This window comes from Ananas comosus, linkage group 5 (assembly GCF_001540865.1).
Source record: "Ananas comosus cultivar F153 linkage group 5, ASM154086v1, whole genome shotgun sequence".
Taxonomy (NCBI): domain Eukaryota; kingdom Viridiplantae; phylum Streptophyta; class Magnoliopsida; order Poales; family Bromeliaceae; genus Ananas; species Ananas comosus.
In genome coordinates this window covers 9,747,922-9,767,353 of record NC_033625.1, presented here as the reverse complement: position 1 = coordinate 9,767,353, position 19,432 = coordinate 9,747,922, and the positions used below count along the sequence as shown (strand labels likewise).

At 40.5% G+C, this 19,432-nt stretch overlaps 1 protein-coding gene across 2 annotated transcripts in view; it reads right to left on the bottom strand.

Annotated features, from left to right (window-relative positions):
* The window catches only part of LOC109709993 (peptidyl-prolyl cis-trans isomerase CYP71), a 32,437-nt gene extending 13,375 nt beyond the window's left edge, over positions 1–19,062 (bottom strand). For both annotated transcript variants that reach the window (XM_020232401.1, XM_020232402.1), the window contains exons 1-3: positions 18,892–19,062; positions 18,260–18,345; positions 4,574–4,662 (exon numbers count right to left, since the gene is read on the bottom strand). In XM_020232401.1, the coding sequence (XP_020087990.1) occupies positions 4,574–4,662; positions 18,260–18,345; positions 18,892–19,028 (312 nt within the window). In that variant the 5' untranslated portion in view covers positions 19,029–19,062. The remainder of the gene's footprint in view (positions 1–4,573; positions 4,663–18,259; positions 18,346–18,891) is intronic.

The window sequence follows — 19,432 nt, the reverse complement described above, 5'->3', positions numbered from 1 at the left end:
TGTTGCCAACTCATAGTCCTAAAAAACCAGAGAAGCTCTTCGAAAGTAAGATAGAATATTTACAATATGACATAGGTTCGTAAGAGTCTGTGATCCTTAGGGCCTGTTTGTTACACCAAAAGTGAAGTTTGGGTTGAAATAAAGTTCAGATAAAAATTACTTCTCCCCCGCCATTTGTTTCCATAGCTATGAAAGTGAAGTTTCTTCAGTTCTGTTATTTGTTTAACAAGAATCAATGCAATGGCGTAAAACTTTAATTTTACTCATAATAATAAATAACTATGATATATAATTTATGCAGGATAAAATTAGGTATTCATAAAATAATAAATAACTTGATATATAATTATGCAGGATTTCTAATCAAACACTTTCTAAAATGTCTCTAACCATATACTAATTTTTAGGGATTATTTACATATAATTCCTAAAATCTATTTAAAATAAAACTAAACAATTAATCAAAAATTATGAAAATTAGAAAAAAAAATAATATTTAAATTCTAATAGATTTTGTTACTGCATATTTTGTTCCGCTGTGTGTATCTGTCGTTCCCTAAGATATGGCTTGCAGCTCGTATGATTAGCGTAGTTATGGAACTCCACCACTGGTAAAAGCAGCACGTTGAGATAGTAGGCCTGGCACATTTTCTTTAGTTTTACTGTATTAGTAGATTTGGGTCGCAAGTATGTCATCTTAAATACCTTTATCTATATGTTATTTATAAACCATCTAGCTTGCCACTTCTACGAAAAATAGAGCCGGGACATTCCCAACAAATACGAGCTTTTCATGAAAGAACATTCCAATTGACCTCTCGTGTTAAACCTCCATTGAATGTAACCAAAATACCTTTCTCCGTTCAAAGTGGTTTTGACCCATGCAAGCTTATATGGCTCCGAATGCAGATAAGTCTCCAATTTTAGCTTTTGACCGGCTTTGTTGACTGCCACATTTGTACAGTTTTCGGGATCAATAATCATGGAACCTACTTGGTTGTTGCATCTGACCCGTGTAAGGAAAATTGTATTGCACCTCCAATCTTTATCTTCTTTTTGAGTTGGATCGTAAGCATAGGTCAAATAAGGCAGCATGTTCAACTTCCTCATCGTACTCATCATTTGTTGTTTCTTTTTCATCTTCACCTGATATCAGTTCGGCGCGTAGTCCTTTTTCTGGAGCGTAGGTCACGGACAAATTACATCGCAGGCAATATGAATAATGGCTTGGTTTGTTACATCGAAAGCATTGGCCTTCTGAGCTTTCCTTTGTTGGCTTACTAAATAGATGGTTTAAAAGAGGTCAATATGTTCGATACTGTAGGCTTCAGGTTTTCAGGAGCTACTTCGGGTTTTCAGGAGCTACGAAACGATGCTCTGTTCAGAAGTCGAAGCAGCGTGACAATGTTAATAGTGGTGGTTGGCGACACTGTTGCTACTCTTCAATTTGATAGGCCACTTGAATCACATCAGCCTAGGAAAACAATCAACTAGTAGCCAAAGTACCCCATAGTTTGGAACCTTGGGTGGGTAAGCTGTTACTGAACTCATTGTTGGTAGTCCGAGGGAATGAAGCGTCGAGCATTGTTCACTTCATATCTTCCCATGTTCGGATCGTCATGTAATGATGTTGCTGCTCTCTGGTCCAACTTATTGTAGTCCCTCTTAATTTAGATTCTATGATAAAGTTCTTCGAAAGGCTAGTGCCACCGAAAATATGCTTTGATACTATAAACCCAGTCTAGGAAAAGTTCCGAATTCATATCTCCATGAAACTCTAGGATTTCATATTTGATTTCACGAGGGGCATTTGAAGGTTTGACAGTAAATAAAACCCAGTCTAGGGAAAGTTTCGAATTCATATCTCCATGAAATTCTAGGATTTCATATTTGATTTCCACAAGGGGCATTTGAAGGTTTGATGGTAACTATGGTGGATTGGACATGTTGAGGGACGCTTTGAATTAGCGGTGGTACGGCTGGAGGTAAAGGTGGAATAGGAATTGAAGATTCTTCAAAAAATTGGGCAAAAATTGATGGTTTATTGGTGGTAAGATTTTAAAGAAGGGTTCTAAGTTCATCTATTTGTCTAACAAGATTGGTATTAGAAGTTTGCATGTTGTTTATGGCGGACTCTAGATTGTCTAGATAAGTATTAGTAGAGATTTGATAGACTCTAAATTCAGCTTGAAGTTCATTGTTAGAAACCATGATATAAGCTAACAAAAAACTAATGACCGGATTCCTAGTATCTGATACCAAAACCGATGCAAGACGAAATTAATGTTTGCCCAATCTCGTCGAGCACAAGTAAATTTAGGTGGTCTTAGGATGTTATAATTGGAAAACAAGAAATTAAGATTGGAGATGATAAATTACCTTAGGATGTGTAGTAAAGCAGGAGAGAAAAAGAGGATGAGATAGATCAGAGGGATAGAGAGATCAAAAACATAGGAACTTCTCTTAAACCAAATTTCTTATTTCCATCAAATTCTCCTATGATTACAAAAGTAGGCTATATTTATAGCCATAAAAATATAACCTAGTCAAAACAAATCCCAAGATTTTAGGGATTTTCTAACAAACATATCCAAAAAAGCCCTAGACCTAGACCATATTCCCAATTTCTAGGGATTTATTCGACATGGTAAAATTCTAAAAAATCTACAAATTAACCAAAAAATAATTTCAAAAATTAGAAAAAAAAAATTTAAATTCTAAACGATTTTCTCGCTGCATTATATACTAAATTATAATGGAAAAATAAAAAACAAATTATATAATTGTATTATTCTATAATTAAAAATTTTAATATAAAACAACTAAATTAATTTTTTATACATAAACTATATAATACAATAATAAAAATTTTATATAGTAAAAAAAAATTAATAATTAACTAATCAATTTTCATTATTTTAAATGTACAAAAATGAAAGAGATACTAAAACTTAACTAATCAATTTCCATCACATTTTAAACATGTAAACTAAATAACAGAGAAATTAGTGCCAAAATCAAATATATTTAAACATAGCTAGCATTATCCATTGTATCATTTTATTATTTTTTTTTTTCTTCACCTCTCTTAACCGTAATTGACTTTGGCCTAGCATGGGCCAAAGTCAATTATGATGTTTTGGGTAACTCGAGTTTCGACTATATCTTTATTCTGACACCAAAAAAAAAGTGGCCATTTACGGCCGAAAATAACTTCACCCTCTCCATTCCATCTAAAGAAACAGCCATAGCCTACCATGCTCCATTAAAGCCAGATGTTTATGCTAGCAAAACTTATATTTCTTCATAAATTTCCCCCCAGATTGGCAAGTGCAAGCATATAGTAATATATCAACAGAAACCAAAACTACAAAAGTTATACTTATGGAATAGATATTCACGACAAAAAAGCCAACAATATGAAAAAGTGTAGTAGATTTGTTAAAAACTTCAATTGTACGAAACATCCAATAACAAAAAGAATTAGGACTAAACAGAACTCAAATGACAAAAAATATCTGATAAATTCAACTAAGGGCCTGTTTGGCCTAGCTTTTGAAAACATAATTTCTGAAAAAGTGATTTTGGTTTGGAGAAGTGATTTTGCTTAAAAGCTATAGAGCATTTTGGCGGAGTTTAGATAAAAGTGATTTTTCTAAAGTGATTTTAAAAAGTTGTTTGGCAAATTAAAATTTGAAAAGCTGTTTGAAAAGCTATTTAATTTTAAAAATATATTAAATTTTAACTTTAAAATTAAATTAAAATTTAAAATTTAAAATAATTATGAAATTTAAATTTAAATTAAAATTTGAATATTTAAAATATAAAATTTAAAATTGAATATTTAAAATATAAAATTAAAATTTGAATATTAAAATTTAAAATTAAATTTGAATATTTAAAATTAAAATTAAAATTTAAATTTAAATTTATAATTGAAGATTAAAATTTATAAATTTTTAATTTTAAAAATTTGAAATTTATAATTGAAATTGAAATTTATAATTTAAAATTTTAAAATTTTAATTTTACCCTAAACCTAAAATTTGAAATTTGAAATTTAAAATTTGAAATTTAAAATTTGAAATTTGAAATTTGAAATTTTAAAATCTGAAATTTGAAATTTGAAATTTGAAATTTGAAATAAAATTGAAATTTTAAAATCTAAAATTTGAGATTTGAAATTTAAAATTAAAATTTAAAATTTAAAATCTATATTTCAAATTTTAAAATTTAAAAGTTAAAATTTAAAAATTTTAAAATGAATCTGAAAATTAAAATTTAAAATTTAAAATTAAAATTAAATTTAAATATTAAAACTAAAATAAAAATAAAATTTTGAAGTTTAAATCCAAAATCAGAATCAGTTTTCAAGAAGCAGCTTTTTTCTGCTTCTGATTCTGAGGCCTTCAAAATCAGTTTTCTGATTCTAAAAAGCAGAATCAGATTTTAAAAGTGCGTTGCCAAACGCTCTATTGAGCCGAAAATTACTTTTCAGCCCAAAAGCGCTTTTTAAAAGCTAGGCCAAACACCCCCTAAATCATGTGAGAATAAATGACATGATAGTACTCACAGCTAGTCCTTCAATAGGACCAAGATGAGATTTGAAATGCTTCGCAAATTCAATTCCAACAGCTTTCTTCTTCCAAAACTTTATGTGTCCTATAAAAGAAATATATTGCAAAAGATCAACATATTGATGAATTAGACTACAGCAGTACAACTTGGGAGTAACAACAAATCCAGTTCACGATGTCAATTCTTATTCTGAAAACTTTCATAGCTGGAAAGGAACAAAATAAAGTAGTTGCCCATCAGAAATGGCATAAAAACCTATTCAGCAAGATGCTAAAATACAAACCAAAAAAAAAAACCAGAAAGAAACAGCCGAAATAACTCAATAGTTTTCTTTCAGACAGTAAGTGTAATATCCTTCAGTTGTTTTGCAAGATTGAGATATATGCATAGTAGAAAACAAGGATCTCTATATGAGAAGTGTTGAACAAACTAACTTTCATAAAATTAGTACCGCAGACAAGTGCATACATGCACAAAGTTAGTTAAGGATAATATAGTAATATAATTAATACAGAACATAACAGTTTGCATACATGCACTGTACACCCAAGAATTTTTACGATAATTTTTCTAAAAAAGGAGGATTATCTCATCATAATCGGACTGTTTTTCAACGAAACTTTCTAAGTCTATCAGTATCGTAAGTACTGAGAGTGACCTTGGTGCAGCTTCGCATGATAAGGTAATGTTTCAAAGATAAAATCAGGCTAGTGCAAAACCGGTTAAATGGAGTATTAATTCAAAAAATGCGAGATTTCATGTGTCAAATTGTGTGATTTCATATGTGGTGGAACTTACGAGCAAAACACACGGGTGGGTGAGTTTTGAGTTAGAAATTGTGAACCAAAGGGGCTGAAATGCAATTTTTACAAAATGAGAAAAAGGAGCAATATGCGAAAAGGTTAACACTTCATGCGAGAAATTTTGGAGTTTTGGCAAGCAAAAGGACTCATATGAAAGTAGACTCAGAGAGGAATGCGTGAGTTCAAGTTTCATGAAACTCAAAGATTTTTATGCAAAATGGCACAAATATGAAGACTAAGAGCCAAAATTGATCTAGAGATATTCTTGCAAAAAGTACAACATTGTATGTATAAAATTGCAAAATTGTACTACAAGAAGGGCTCCTACGCAAAATGCACAGTGTTATGAAGCTATGGGTAAGAAAGTAACAGTCGAGAGACTAAGTTGTAATTGTTACAAAGAAAAACAAAATATGTATAAAATCCTAAACAAACCCTAACCCCTCTCTCCTTCTCCCCTCTCACAGCCGCCAAGCCCCCATACCCCAACTCTCGTGGCATCGCCGTGGTCCAACCAGCCATCCTCGGCCAGCCAAGTGTCCTCTATGAGCTTTTTCCATCTCCCCCTCTCCCTCGTGTTGGTGCTGCAGCTGCCACTGCTACTGTTAGGAAATGAATCCTCAATACGTGAAATCCGAACTTCGATCGAAATTGATCGAAGGCGAGTTCGGGACGCTTCGAAAAGGCCAAAGGCGTCGAAAACGGCTTTAGTGCATTGTAGAGGGCCTTGGAGAGCAAGCTAGTGCAAATCTGCACATTTGCAGATTTTTCGTGCTCTCGGGGACCGGACCTCAGCTGGAGGGACCGGACCCCTTACGCGCAGAAGGTGGCAGAAATAATTCTGCGCGCAATTTTTGTCCTCGGGGACCGGACCCTCTAGAGTGACAGGACCCCGTACCCGAAAATTGCCCAGCTGGGGCTGTGCACTATTTGCAAAGGTGAGGGGGTTTTTGGCTATTTTGCCACAAGTGGAGTGTATATGAGAGGGAAGAAGAGCTTGTTCCCTCTCATCTTTCTCACTTGCAACCCTAAAATATACTCCCTCTCTCTCTCTAAACTATCTTTTTCTCTCTCTTCAAAGTGGGAAGTAGAAGGAGAGATTGGTGGAGAAGGAATCAAGAAGGTGGATCATCATCTTCTCCATCTTCTTCCTTGGGTTTGGAGCAAGCTTTTAGAGGTAAGCTTGATGCTCTTTAATGGTAGATCTCTAGGGTATGGATTTTGATCTCTAAAAATGGTTTTGATGGAACCCTAGCATGCTAATAGATGATTAATACTTGAATCATGAAGCTAAATGGGGTATTTTGCATTAATTGCAAACTAGGGCTCCAAAATAGGGTTTTGTCATATGGTTGGGTTTGATCTAAATTGATCTCCTATAAACCTAATTGCTAGGTATTCTGACGCGCTGGTGAAGTCGGTTCGGCGATCCGTCGAGCCTACGCGAAGATATTGCCGAAAAGGACGTTTTCGGCTTCGTTTCCGCCTGGAGGGCCGAGGCGGCATCCTAAAATCGTGGAATTAAGATCCTAGCATCGCAACATCACCTAAAGGTGGGGGGTGTCATCCTGAAGCAGCTGGGCTGCCTTCTATGTCTTAGTGCATTATTGATCTTGCATCTCTTGTATAGCATGCATTGTAGGATTGTCATTGTGCATTTCCATTCCTTATGCTTTCCTAGTTGATATCATAGTGTGAGGTGAATACTTGATATAGTGGATAGGTAAGGAATTGGGTCTTGACAAGTTGGAAATCCTATGGTGCCGGAATAAGAGATGAACTTGATAGTTATGTAGCGACATAACGAGTGGCATGTGTATAATGAATGATAACATGACAAGTGGCATAAAACTTAGCGTAAAGAAAACACTTATGACATAGTGAACTTAGGGAATAAGTGGATTTCCCTAGTTATGACATGTTGCATGAAACCATAGTGTAGTTGAAACACTTAAATATAAACATTGGGATAGGTGGATTCCCGAGTGATTGTTAGCTCTAGTTGGTAGGGTATCCTCGAGTTGAGAGGATTGGATCATACTCACAGTCTGTTTTGAGCTTGGAGTGGTCGCTCTACACAAGCCGCGCACTCCGGAGTTTGTCACACGAGGGGCAGAGTTAATGTCCCGCAGACGGTCTCGGGTTTGCGAGCGAGGTGCGTCTCCTTACCTTACGAGATGGCATAGTGAGTCGAGGGCAAACCTTCGGGTCAGCCAAGTGATTGGGTAAACAATGAATGGCATTATTTCTTGAACATAGTATCATCATGATAGCGGACTTCATTACTATATTGTTCATGCATTCATTTCAGTTGATTGAGGCATAGTAGTATATATTGTAGAATTCATTATTATGCTAGCAGTTATTTCATATCTATCTATCTATCTATCTATCTGCTTATACCTGCTTAGACCTAGTGCGAAGATCGGCGGAGTTGGCGGCCGAACCCACTGGAAACTATATTTATATAATTCTCACCCCAGTTTGTTGCAGAGCCGAGTACGAGCATGCCGGGCGAGGACCGCGGCAAAGGCATAGCGCCCTAGTAGTTAGTAGCTTTCCTACTTGCATTAGAGTACCCTCGCGTACATGAGTGATGTTTATGTAGGTGAGGATTTTGGAGAGCTACCTATGATGAGATGAACTTGTATACGTTTTGGGCGATGTAGAAGTAATCAAGTTATGTAATTGTTGAATGGAAAGATGTAATAGCTAGAACTATCTCTCTCTTTAGCTCCGTGTATGCATGTATAGTCGCTTGTGTGTTATACTTGCATTGATCATGTAAGTGTTTTTCCTGGGCAAATTCTTGTACATAATCTTGTTGTTTAGCCATGGACGGACAGGGCAGGAGGTGCTGTCCGTTCGGCGTCTGTTTGACATGCCCGAACCGACCAAATTGGCGGTCTCGGGGCGTGACAGCTACTAACTCCGCCGCTAGCTGGGCACCTCCCGCGACCCCTCTCGGGCCGGTTGAACCCTCCTCCACTTCTTTAGGCCATGCTGCATCGGTCTGCAACCCTCCCAAGCAAGGATTAAAGTGCCCATCGGCACAGGCCGTATCTACCGTGCTGTATCGTGCCAGCAAGATATCGGCACGATATGACACCCGTGCTGATGGCACAACTCAAAACCCTTTATTCTTGAAATTAGTAAGTAATTTTCTTAATAAAGTTCAAAAGATTTGATAAAAATACATAATAAATAATAAGCATATTTTGTTGCTAAAGAAATAGATATTTCATGCCATTACGTGCCGGCACACATACATTGTTTGCGACCGACATGCATTGGCACGGTCCGGCACGCATCGTGCCAACAAGTTTCCGGTACGACCCCGTGCCACGGCACTTAAGTCGTTGCTTTCAAGACATGGTTGCTCCTACTGCTACCATTGTTGGCCTCTCGAGCCGAGTTGGCTTCTCCAGCCACCGCAGCCTACGTCGCCGCCGACCTCTACACTCTCCGGCACCACCTTGCTCTATCGAACCTTCCCCTGCCCTCTCGAACCAGCCAGCAACTCTCCAATGTTGTCAGTGTTGCTGCTGCTCCCCTGAACCTTCCTTGTGGCAGAGTTTGCTCCGTCGGTCCGTCGGCCAATCACAACTACCGGTGACCCTCCTTCAGGAGCACAGCACTCCTCTACACCTATATATGCTCTTGCTCCCCAAGCTACGGCCGATCCTGCTATCTACGTGACCAAATTTTCCTGCTCAAAAGACTTGTCTGGCAAAATGCTTGGCCTTCTGCGCCAAAAGCGACACCCTTCAAGTAAGCTTCTGGCGTCAGTAGGCATTCTAGGTTGGAAGTTGGCAAGCAAATAAAGGGAAGCATAGAGGGCCGACTACTAAAAGCAAAGTTTTGTAAACTCAACAATTTGCTTATGCAATGCCAACTACTTTTTTTCATAAGGGGGTTCGGATTGTTACAACCTCTAGTAGATGGTTTGAAATTGATTCTAAAAGAACCTATTTCCCCACGTAGTGCTAATATCTCCCTTTTTAGAATGGCTCCAGTGGCTACATTTATGTTGAGCCTGATCTCGCTTGGGCCCTGATATCCAATCACCGCTCGTTGGTCAAAGAAATAGGTTGTTTTTGTGGTAGACTTTTTCGGTCAACCTGATTGTCGGCGATTCTCTAGCGTTCCCCTATGTCGTGCTCACCTTGCTAGTTCAATCCAGGTGACCCGCAGCGATATGCACCAGTTGTGTACCCAGAACCACTCCGTGCAACCTATCCTCGCTCTTCGATCGTCTTTGATCATCGAGGTGGCTCTGATGCTGGTCCATTACAGCCAACAGCACGTCATCGATCCCCTGCACCATTGGTTGACTTTCGGTGTCACGCCCCGCCCCAAATCCACTACCAATTTGGCACGGTTCGGGCGCGCCGGACGGACCGCCGAACGGACAGCACCTCTCCTGTCCGCCTAAGGCCAAGCAACCAGATCATGTACAATCAAGCGCCCAGGGAATGCTTAAATAACATACATGATCGACACGATGCACACAAGTGCACTATAACTAAGAGCAAGAACCACAAGTAATATACAAAGTATATAAAGAGAGATAGTCTAACTATTACAACCATTCAATAGTTACATCATTTGATATATTACATTTTCATCTTCCGAAATTTAAATACATGTTTTCCTCAAAATACAAGTAGCTCTCCAATAACTATCCAAAACATCATCTAGTACACGAGGGTACTCTAATGCATAAAGGAAAAGCTACTAACTACGCTCACTTAGGGCGCTATGCCCTTGACGCGGTCCTCACTCGGCTCGCCTCTGTATGTACCTGTACCCCAAAACCACACGGGGTGAGAACTATATAAATATAGTTCCCAGTGGGTTCGGCCGCCGACGCCGCCGATTTTCCCACTAGGTCTAAGCTGGTACAGATAGAGAGATAGATAGATATATAGGAATGAACTGCAACTACTCTATCGTGCCATCAATGATAATAATGCATGCAACAACTATTATCATGCTAGAATCATGTCATGAGTATAAAAAAGGTGCATAGTAATGTAAACTACAATATACACTATGTCTACTCAAGGTAATAATGCAAGTCTACTATGCATCCCATGTTTATTACCCAATCTACTTGGTTAACCCGTAGGTTAAACCCTCGACTCACTCTCAATCTCATAGGTGAGGAGAAGCTGCACTCGCACACCGAGACCGTCTGCGGGACAACCCTGTGAGATACTCCGGAGACTCGTGCTTTGGTGGAGCACCACCGACAAGCGAAACAGACTAGTGAGTATGATCCAATCCTCTCAAGAGGATACCCTGTGTAAGGAAGTGAATTCTCGAAACTCGAGGATTAGACTTCGATTAGAATCGACTAGTTGTCGAGTGCGTAAGCTTCGGTAAGTCCGAAGGTGAGTATAATGCATAAAGTGCATTAAGGAAAGGTCCGCGAGAGCACCAGTGCAAAACTTGCACTGGAGCAGAAATGCTCTCGGGGACCGGTCCCTGGCAGGGAGGGACCGGTCCCATCAGGCTGGGTTATGGGGATCTCTGATGAGACCGGTCCCTGGCAGGCAGGGACCGGTTCCCGAACGTCAGCCCAGCGAGAACAGCCGAAATTTGGCTAAGTCCCGAGAATCCAACCTTCGGGAACCGGTCTCTCGGACGAGGACCGGTCTCCCGGGGACCGGTCTCTCAGGCAAGGACCGGTTCCCGAACGCGAAAACCCCTCTGCTCGAAATGGCAGCCTTCGGGGACCGGTCTCCCCGAGCTGGGACCGGTCCCTCACCGCGAAAATGCCCAGAGAGGGTTGATTCTAAAGATGAAAAGCTGAGGGGGCTAGCTGCAAAATGGCCTTTAATAGAGGTGGGGGACCCCTCTCTCTCCCTCTCAGTTGCTCTCTCTATCTCATTCACACTCTTTCCCTCTCTCTCTCTCTAGAAAGAAAAGAAGGAGAAGAAGAAGAAGAAGAAAGAAAAGAAGGAAAAGAGGAGGAAGTAGAAGGAGAAGTCCAAGAAGAAGAAGAAGAAGGTCTTCTTCCCTCTCTCCTTCAAACTAGAGCGAGCTTGGAGCTTGGCTTAGAGGTAAGCTCCAAACCCATCCATGGTAGATTTCTTGGGTTAGGGTTTTGGGGCTTAGAATTGGTTCCAATGGAACCTAGAGGAGATAAGTAGATGGTTCGGGCTCGCAATCGAAGCTCGCACCATGGATTTCCCTCTCGTCGCCATTCTAGGGCACGAATTTGGGATTCTTGGAAATCGAGGGTCTTGATCTATTTTAATGGGTCGTAAACCAAATTGCTAGGTCTCGGAACGCGTCGGGGAAGACGGTTTGCCGATCCGACGAGCGAGTGCGGAGTTATCGCCGAATCGGGTACTCGAGGGCTCGCTTCGCCCCGAGGAGTTGAAGCAGCGTGCAAAGACCGCAACGTCGAGCTTTCTATTATCGCGGCATCGCCAAGAGGTGGGTGGTGTCCATCCCGAAGCAATCGGGCTCCCTTCTATGTCTTAGTACATGTCGATTCTTGCATCTTGTGTTATTGCATTATAGGATGATTGTGTATTGCCTTTCCTTATGCTTTCCTTGATGATATCGTAGCATGTATTGGATACTCGACATAGTGGATTGATAAGGATTGGGTTGAGACTTGTGAATCCTATAGTGCAGAAAAAAAGAGATGAGCTCAATGGTTGGTCTAATGTTAAACAAAGAACGAGTGGCATCTAGTCGATAGTAAACAATGCGGAGGTGGGCCAATTTAGTTGATAGTAAGCAAAAGAACAACACATATGAGTCGTAGGCATGTGAAACCTAATGGACTATATGATGATTTGAACCCTAGAGGATAGGGTATTCTCGAGACGAGGATTGGATCATGCTCACGGTCTGTTTTTAAATCTTGTGTGAAGCCCCACACAAGTAGTGCGCTCCGGAGTTGGTCACGTGGGATTGGCCTTTTTTGGGTCCCAAGGATTGCCTACTTTAGGCCCCGGTAGACGGTCTCGGTTCGTAGTGCGAGTTGACCCTCCCTTACCTTCGAGATGGCTAGTGAGCAGTAGGCTCCTCCAGGAAGCCACGAGATTAAGAAACAGTAAATGAGATTGATGAACGAGTAAATAGCTTTACCTTTTGGACATGATATGGGTTAGTTGTTTATCTATTTCATTGTACATGCATTCATAATTCATGATTGGGCATAAGTAGCGGTAGCTTTACTTCTGTCATTTACCTCTTTCCTTATCTATCTATCGATTATAACTTTTGCGCCGCTTGGACTAGTGGGGAGATCGGCGGAGTCGGCGGCCGAACCCACTGGGAACTAAGGAAGTTAGTTCTCACCCCCACTCTTTACAGGTTCTAGTTCGGTGCGCCCCCGGTGAGCGGGAGGATCGTGGTAAGGGCCCCGGCGCTTCTAGTCCATTAGCTACCTCCCTTTTGCATTAGCTGTCACCTTTTTGTATTTGAGAGTAGATGTTGTATAGGGTGAGGTTCGAGTGATTGTATTTATATTTTGGGAGAAAGTAAAAGATGTAATTAAACATATATATTATGTCAACTGAATGTAATAGATTATATCTTCTCTCTTATGTACTTGTATATGTTTCTATACTTGTATCTTGCACTCGTCTTGTTGCACTAGTGGTGCTTCTTGATCGTGTATTTATGAATTGATTCCTGGGTAAATTCTTATACATGATCTGTTGGTTAGCCTTGGGCGGATAGGGGAGGTCATGTCCGTTCGGCGTCTGTTCGACGCGCTCGGGCCGGACCAAATTGATAGCGGTCTCGGGGCGTGACACCCTGTCTACTAGGGTCAATGTGCCTCTGCTACACAATCATGATATATAATCAATGTTGGGACTTCTACTATCCCTAGGTTCATATCAAGTTTACTACACTAAACTCGATGCCACTGGTTCAGTCACTGTAGTAAATGTCTCAATTATTCTACATGCCACTCGTTCATGTCATAGTGCTTCTACCACACTAGTTCAATGCCACTCTACTAGGCTATATCCAAGTTCGGCTCTTTATGCCGCTATAGGATTCTATGTCACAAGACCCAATCCTCATGCTATCCTAGTCCACGTGTCAAGCTCACCCAGCTACACTACCAAGAAAGCATGCAAGGAAATGAAAATGTACAACTACTATTCCTATAGCGCAATATGATCAACATAATTATTAACTTAGACATAAAAAGAAACCCGGATTCTTCGAGATGACACCCCCCACCTTTTCTTGATGTAGAGGTTCTAGAAACGCTCTTCGGCGAACTTTACGACGAAGTCTTGACCTCCTTGGTCCAAAACAATGCTCAATCTGCCCTATTTTGCCGATAGCTCTTGACCCACTCGACGAATGCCAAATCCGACTTCGCCCCCGCGTTTAGGCACCTACCAATTAGGTTAGAGGAGGGTCAAATGAGATCAATCCTCTACTTTTCCAAAAACCCAATTTTGGTGCCCTAGGGTTAGCATCAAGCTAAACCCATCTCAAAACCCTAAATTCTAACTCCAATCTCACCATTCATGGTGCTAGGGATCCATTTGATCCCATCCAAAGAGCTAAAACCCAAAAACCCTAAATTCCACAACTAGGGTTAGAAGCCTACCTCTTGTTGTAGCTTCAAAGAAAAAAGAGAGGAAGAGGGAGAGGTCCAAAAGCTTCCCAAGCTTGATCTCCTTCTTCTTCTCCCTCCTTTTCTTTCTTTTCTTCCTTCTCTTTTTTCTTCTTCTTTCTTCTCTTTTCTTTCTAAAGAGAAAGAGCAAGAGAGTGTAAGAAAGAGAGAGAGTGGAATGAGAGAGGGAGAGAGTAATCCCCCATGTAGGGATGGTATGTGGGCCGTGCTGGGCCGACACGGCCCACATTTTTCGGGCCGAAACGGGGTGCGGGCCAGCCCGGCACGGCCCGGCCCCAAAATCGGGCCCTGCCGTGCCGGGCCAAAGTTCTTGGAACCCGGCCCAACACGGCCCCCCGGCCCAGACTGCACGGGCCGTGCCGGGCTTTGGGCCTGTTCTTTTTTATTTTATTTATTTTATTTAAAAATATTTAAATTTTTTTAAAAATAAAAATATTAATATTANCTCCATGGCTAACCGGTTTTGTTTCAAAGGCTCCACAAGGAAAAGCTAAGCTCTCTCATTACTCCATCTCTCTTTTATTAATTCTCTAAACCTTTGCTGCTACTTCTATCCCTAATTCCCTTCTCTTATTTGGCAGATGTAACATTCCCCCTCCCATAACCTGATCCTTGTCCTCAAGGATCAAAAGAAGGAAACTGACCAGTAAGAACCTCGTAATCTTCCCAGGTAGCGTGCTCCTCAGGAAGATTCACCCACTTCACCAACACTTCAGTCGCGGCCCTGTTACCCCGTTTCCCCATCCTCCTATCCAGGATTCTCTCAGGTTCTGTCAGCAACTCATCATCCTCACCTATAGCCGGTGCGGTGTTGGGCTATAACGGAATTTTATGATCCTGAATTCGGGGTGGAGGTAACTCTTTGGGCTTTTCGAACATATCCTGAAATTTATCCAGCACCTTTTGAATCTCTGGGTGTATCTCTACTTCGTGTTTATCTTCTTCTGGCAAGGGTTGATGTCTGAGGAGATAGCATTCACCCTTCTCTATTTCCTGCCTCCATTGGGCTGCAGATATCAACCTTAATCTAGCTCCTTCCTCGATCCCTTTCAGTTCTAAACTCCGGACTTCTTTGGTGATAGCAACTGAATTCTTTAGGAAATATGTTACTGGTCCATAAGATTTTAACCAATCAATTCGTAATATAATACTTGAGCCCTCCAATCTGATCACCTTCAAATCCGCTCGGAATGTATGTCCTTGCATGATCCAAGTGAAACCAGGGCATTTTAGTTTACTCAAAACCTTATGGCCGTTCGCTACCGTCACTACCCAGGGTGAAGCGACTTATGTTCGTGCGCCAATCTCTTTGGCTACTTGCAGGTCGATGAAACTGTGCATGCTTCCTGTATCTATCAAAATGGTGAGAATTCAATTGTTTGTTTCACTTCGTATTTTGATGATGTCCTAGGGTTTCTCTCCACATAATGCATGAACAGATACTCTTATCTCTTGCGGCTCCCTTTCCTTGGGTACAACTTCTGACTCCTCCCCTTCCTTTCCCGTGACTGTCACGTCGTTTGATCCTGATTGTAAACAACCTTCATCATAAATTTCCATAATATCCTCAGTAGCTTGTAATGTATTCAATAACTTGTTTGCACATACATGCCCAAGATGATATTTTTCTCCGCATCGAAAGCATAATCCAGCAGCTCGACGTTGTTCTATTAACTGTTTGTTAGCAGCATATTGACCTGTTGTAGTTCTGTTCTGGTTCTGGTACTGTTGCCCAGTTCCTTCGGTGCTCTTATATGATGCGTTTGGTTGATAGGTCTCCACTGGTGTCTTAGAAATAAACCGATTCTTTCTGTTAATCACTGCTAGAGCCTTTTCGTGTAACTGTGCTTGTTCATATGTCTCCTCCAATGTGTTTGGATGAGCGATGTCAAGAAATAGGACTAATTCCTCTTTGAGTCCATTAATGTAACTCGCAATAAAGTACTCTTCCGATAAATAGGGATTGTAGTAGAGTAATTGGATCTTAACTCTTCGAATTTCTCTTGATACTTCTCGCATGTTCTAGTGTGTTTCAAATTGCTAAACTCTCTAATCAAATACCGCTCCCCTATATGGGCGAACCTCTTGCACACAACCTCCGTAAACTCATCCCAAGAAACTACTTGTTTGCTGATGAAGTATCCTTGTTTCCACGTTTTCGCCTTGCCGAATAAATGCATAGTTGCTATGCTTAGCCACTGCTGCTGTGGTATTTGATACAACTCAAAGAACTGCTCACAATTCTCGATCCAATTTCTAGGATCATCGCCATCAAATGAAGGAAAATCTAGTCGTGGGTATGGAAACTGTTGGTGATTATTAAAATGCCTATTAGTCCACGGTGAAATCTGATCGTCCTCTACTTCAGTTTGCCTTCTAGGAGTGGGTAATATCCTTTTCCCTCTATTTTCTCTGTTAACAAAAGGGGTGTTACTACTTCCAGGTTTGTCGCCTTGAGGAGCCTTGTTCTCGAGGGTTGTCACCCTGCTGTGCGCCTGAGTGGTAGGTGGCTAAGCCGTTAAAAGCTTCAGCAGCTCCTCATGTCGCTTGGTAGCTTCAACCTGCAGCGCTTCGTATTGCCGCTGTCCAGTCTCCTTCACTTCTGCGATCTGGTTGGTAAGGACTTCTATCTCAGTGTGGTGCTCAGCCCCTAGCTTCTGAAACCTCTCTTCTAAGGAGCGAACATGATCACTAATATCTCTCAATCTGGTTCCTTCAGCCATTTCTATCTCTTCCAGATACTCCTTCGGATTAAATTTAAACTTGTTGCCTCGTTTGCCCCCAATTTGACGCCCGATAGGCTCTCTGTTACAGCGATCCTTTGATGGAATGAATGGTCTCGTGTTGCTTACCTTATATGATTTATTGCACTTGTGGGATATTACTAATCTGAGGATTGAGGGGTGTCCCCAGATCAATTGGTCTTCATCAAAGGTATTCTTGTGGTGATTTCTTTTGTCCCAATCTGATCCCAAATCAGATTCGGCAGCGCAGAAATCTTACTCGCGATTAAACTCAACAATGCCGAGATTGGAGTTAGGAAGCGATTCCACCACACAATGCCCTGGGATTGGACCGCTCTGATACCAATTGTTACGTACCTGACTCTCCGCAACCCGTCTATGATGATAATTCGCTGAGACGAGGACGGCGTGGAGGGTGATGGTATAATCAATCAGTATCTCAGCGATTGCCTGCCCCCAAACGCTCGTAGCGAGATCAAGTATAAGAGTGAGAAGATGGGATTGAGCAAGAGAAGAGAGAGATAAAGAGAGAGAGATAGATAGATGGAGATGTTGAGACGAGAAGAGATGAGAGAGATGGAGGAAGAAGATGAGGATAACAGAGACTTAACAATTTACCATAATCCCCGGTTCTGTTACAATCTGCCTATATATTCACCTATACAATGGACTAAAATGCAATTTAGTAAACTAAATAATGCTAAACTGAGAATTGAAATAAAAGAAGGCTTTCTGCTTCCTCGTAGGCCTATTTGAATGGGAATATGGGCCTAAATGAACTCATCTGGTCCAAGAGCACCTGATAGCCGGGTAAGTGGCCACCGGGTCTCCTTTATCCGCACTATCCAGAGTCCAACGGGTATTGGGTTCGTCTTTTCTCCACTCCGCAACCCTCAAATTCCGCCCCCAAAAGCTTCACCCTGCTTCGAGCGTCTTCCTCATCTAGCCTTGCTGGTTCTGCCCCAACGAAGCTGCTTGCCCCCTCCCGATCTCCATGGCTAACCGGTTCTGTTTCAAAGGCTCCACAAGGAAAAGCTAAGCTCTCTCATTACTCCATCTCTCTTTTATTAATTCTCTAAACCTTTGCTGCTACTTCTATCCCTAATTCCCTTCTCTTATTTGGCAGATGTAACACTTTCAACCCTCTGAAATCTAATTCGTGCATAATTATTTACAGAAGTAAGTTTTTAAGTAACTACGAATGACCGAATAGAATAATAAATGCAAAATAGAATATTATTTGAGAATATAGGATCTTAACTGAGAGACAACTTGTTAATGGCCAAACAATATATAAATATATACATATATATTTATATGGCATGGAAGTTGCTTAAATAGAATTTTACAACGAAATAGCCTTTTCTAACCCACAACATTCCTTCAGATATGAGAACGGCAAACTAGGAAATATATTGAGCAATTTTGAGAAGAGAAACTTAAGACGACCAGCTAGAATATCAATTCAAGATATCACTTAAATAAACAGTAAAAGATAGGGAAAGCACCATCAATACTTCCGGTGATGAAGAAATCCGTTGCTGATACAGCGACGTGAGTGACCACATCCCGATGCATGTAACTCTTCTCATACCTGCATTGCACATAATTCTGATTCAGCATGCAGCAGCCAATTGGCTTCAAATCTTAAAGAAGAACACAACAAATGCTCTTTACACATCAAACGATCCAAAGACGGGTAATATCAAAATGTTACTACTGTTCCTAGCTCATCAGTTGGCAGAAATGCATGGACACTCCCTCAACTGTAGGTCATTTTGAAATGGCCCTCCTCTTAACTTGTGACATTTTGGAATTGAGTGATTTTAGTCATATAAATTGGAGATTTATCAAATTCATCGATGATTCCATCAAAATCTAAACCTCAAACAATAAACACACAAGTAGCTGATAGAGACAAATAAATTTACCAAAATTTTCAAGTAAACCAACTAGAATAACTCGAACAAAACTTAAGGGGCTATGATCAGATAAATAAAGAAAGCCGAGAAGAGTGGGTGGGTCTCATTTTAGCTAAAAGCGAGTTCTTAATTGATGGCAGCATCCAAATTATAATTATTATAAAAAAGAAGAAGAAAAAGAAAAAGAAAAAAGTGGGGTTGTTGTTGTAAGTAGGTACATGTGGGCGCAGGGGAGGGCGTCGAGGAAAGCGTGCTCGAACTGGAGGGGTCGCTTCGGGCGCGAGCGAGGAGCGGCGGGGCCTGGCCCTATCATCGCCTCCGCCTCCTCTTTCTCTGTAACGTCGGGGGCAACCATGGAGGTAGGAGGCTTCGGGAGAGCGGAGAAAGGAGAGGGGGCCCGAAGAGGCGATTAGGTACGCGACGGATAGAATCCGGAACCCATATCCAGAACCAGCTTTTTAATAAGAAGGGTTTAGAAGTATGATACCAACAAACTTATTGGAGAAGGGGGCTGGGTGCCGTTTCGCTTGCGTAAAATTATAAAAAATACAATTTTTGATAAAAATAAATTTTTACGGCCATTCCCCCTAACTTTTGATTATAAGAAAAAAATAATTTTCCCCTTACACCTTTTTGGTTGAAGGAAAAATATAATAACAAGTAAAAAATAATAACCAATAAAAAATTATTATGATAATCTTGTTAATTTTAATATAGCTGTTCATATTATTAATAATATAGATTAACGTTATTATACTC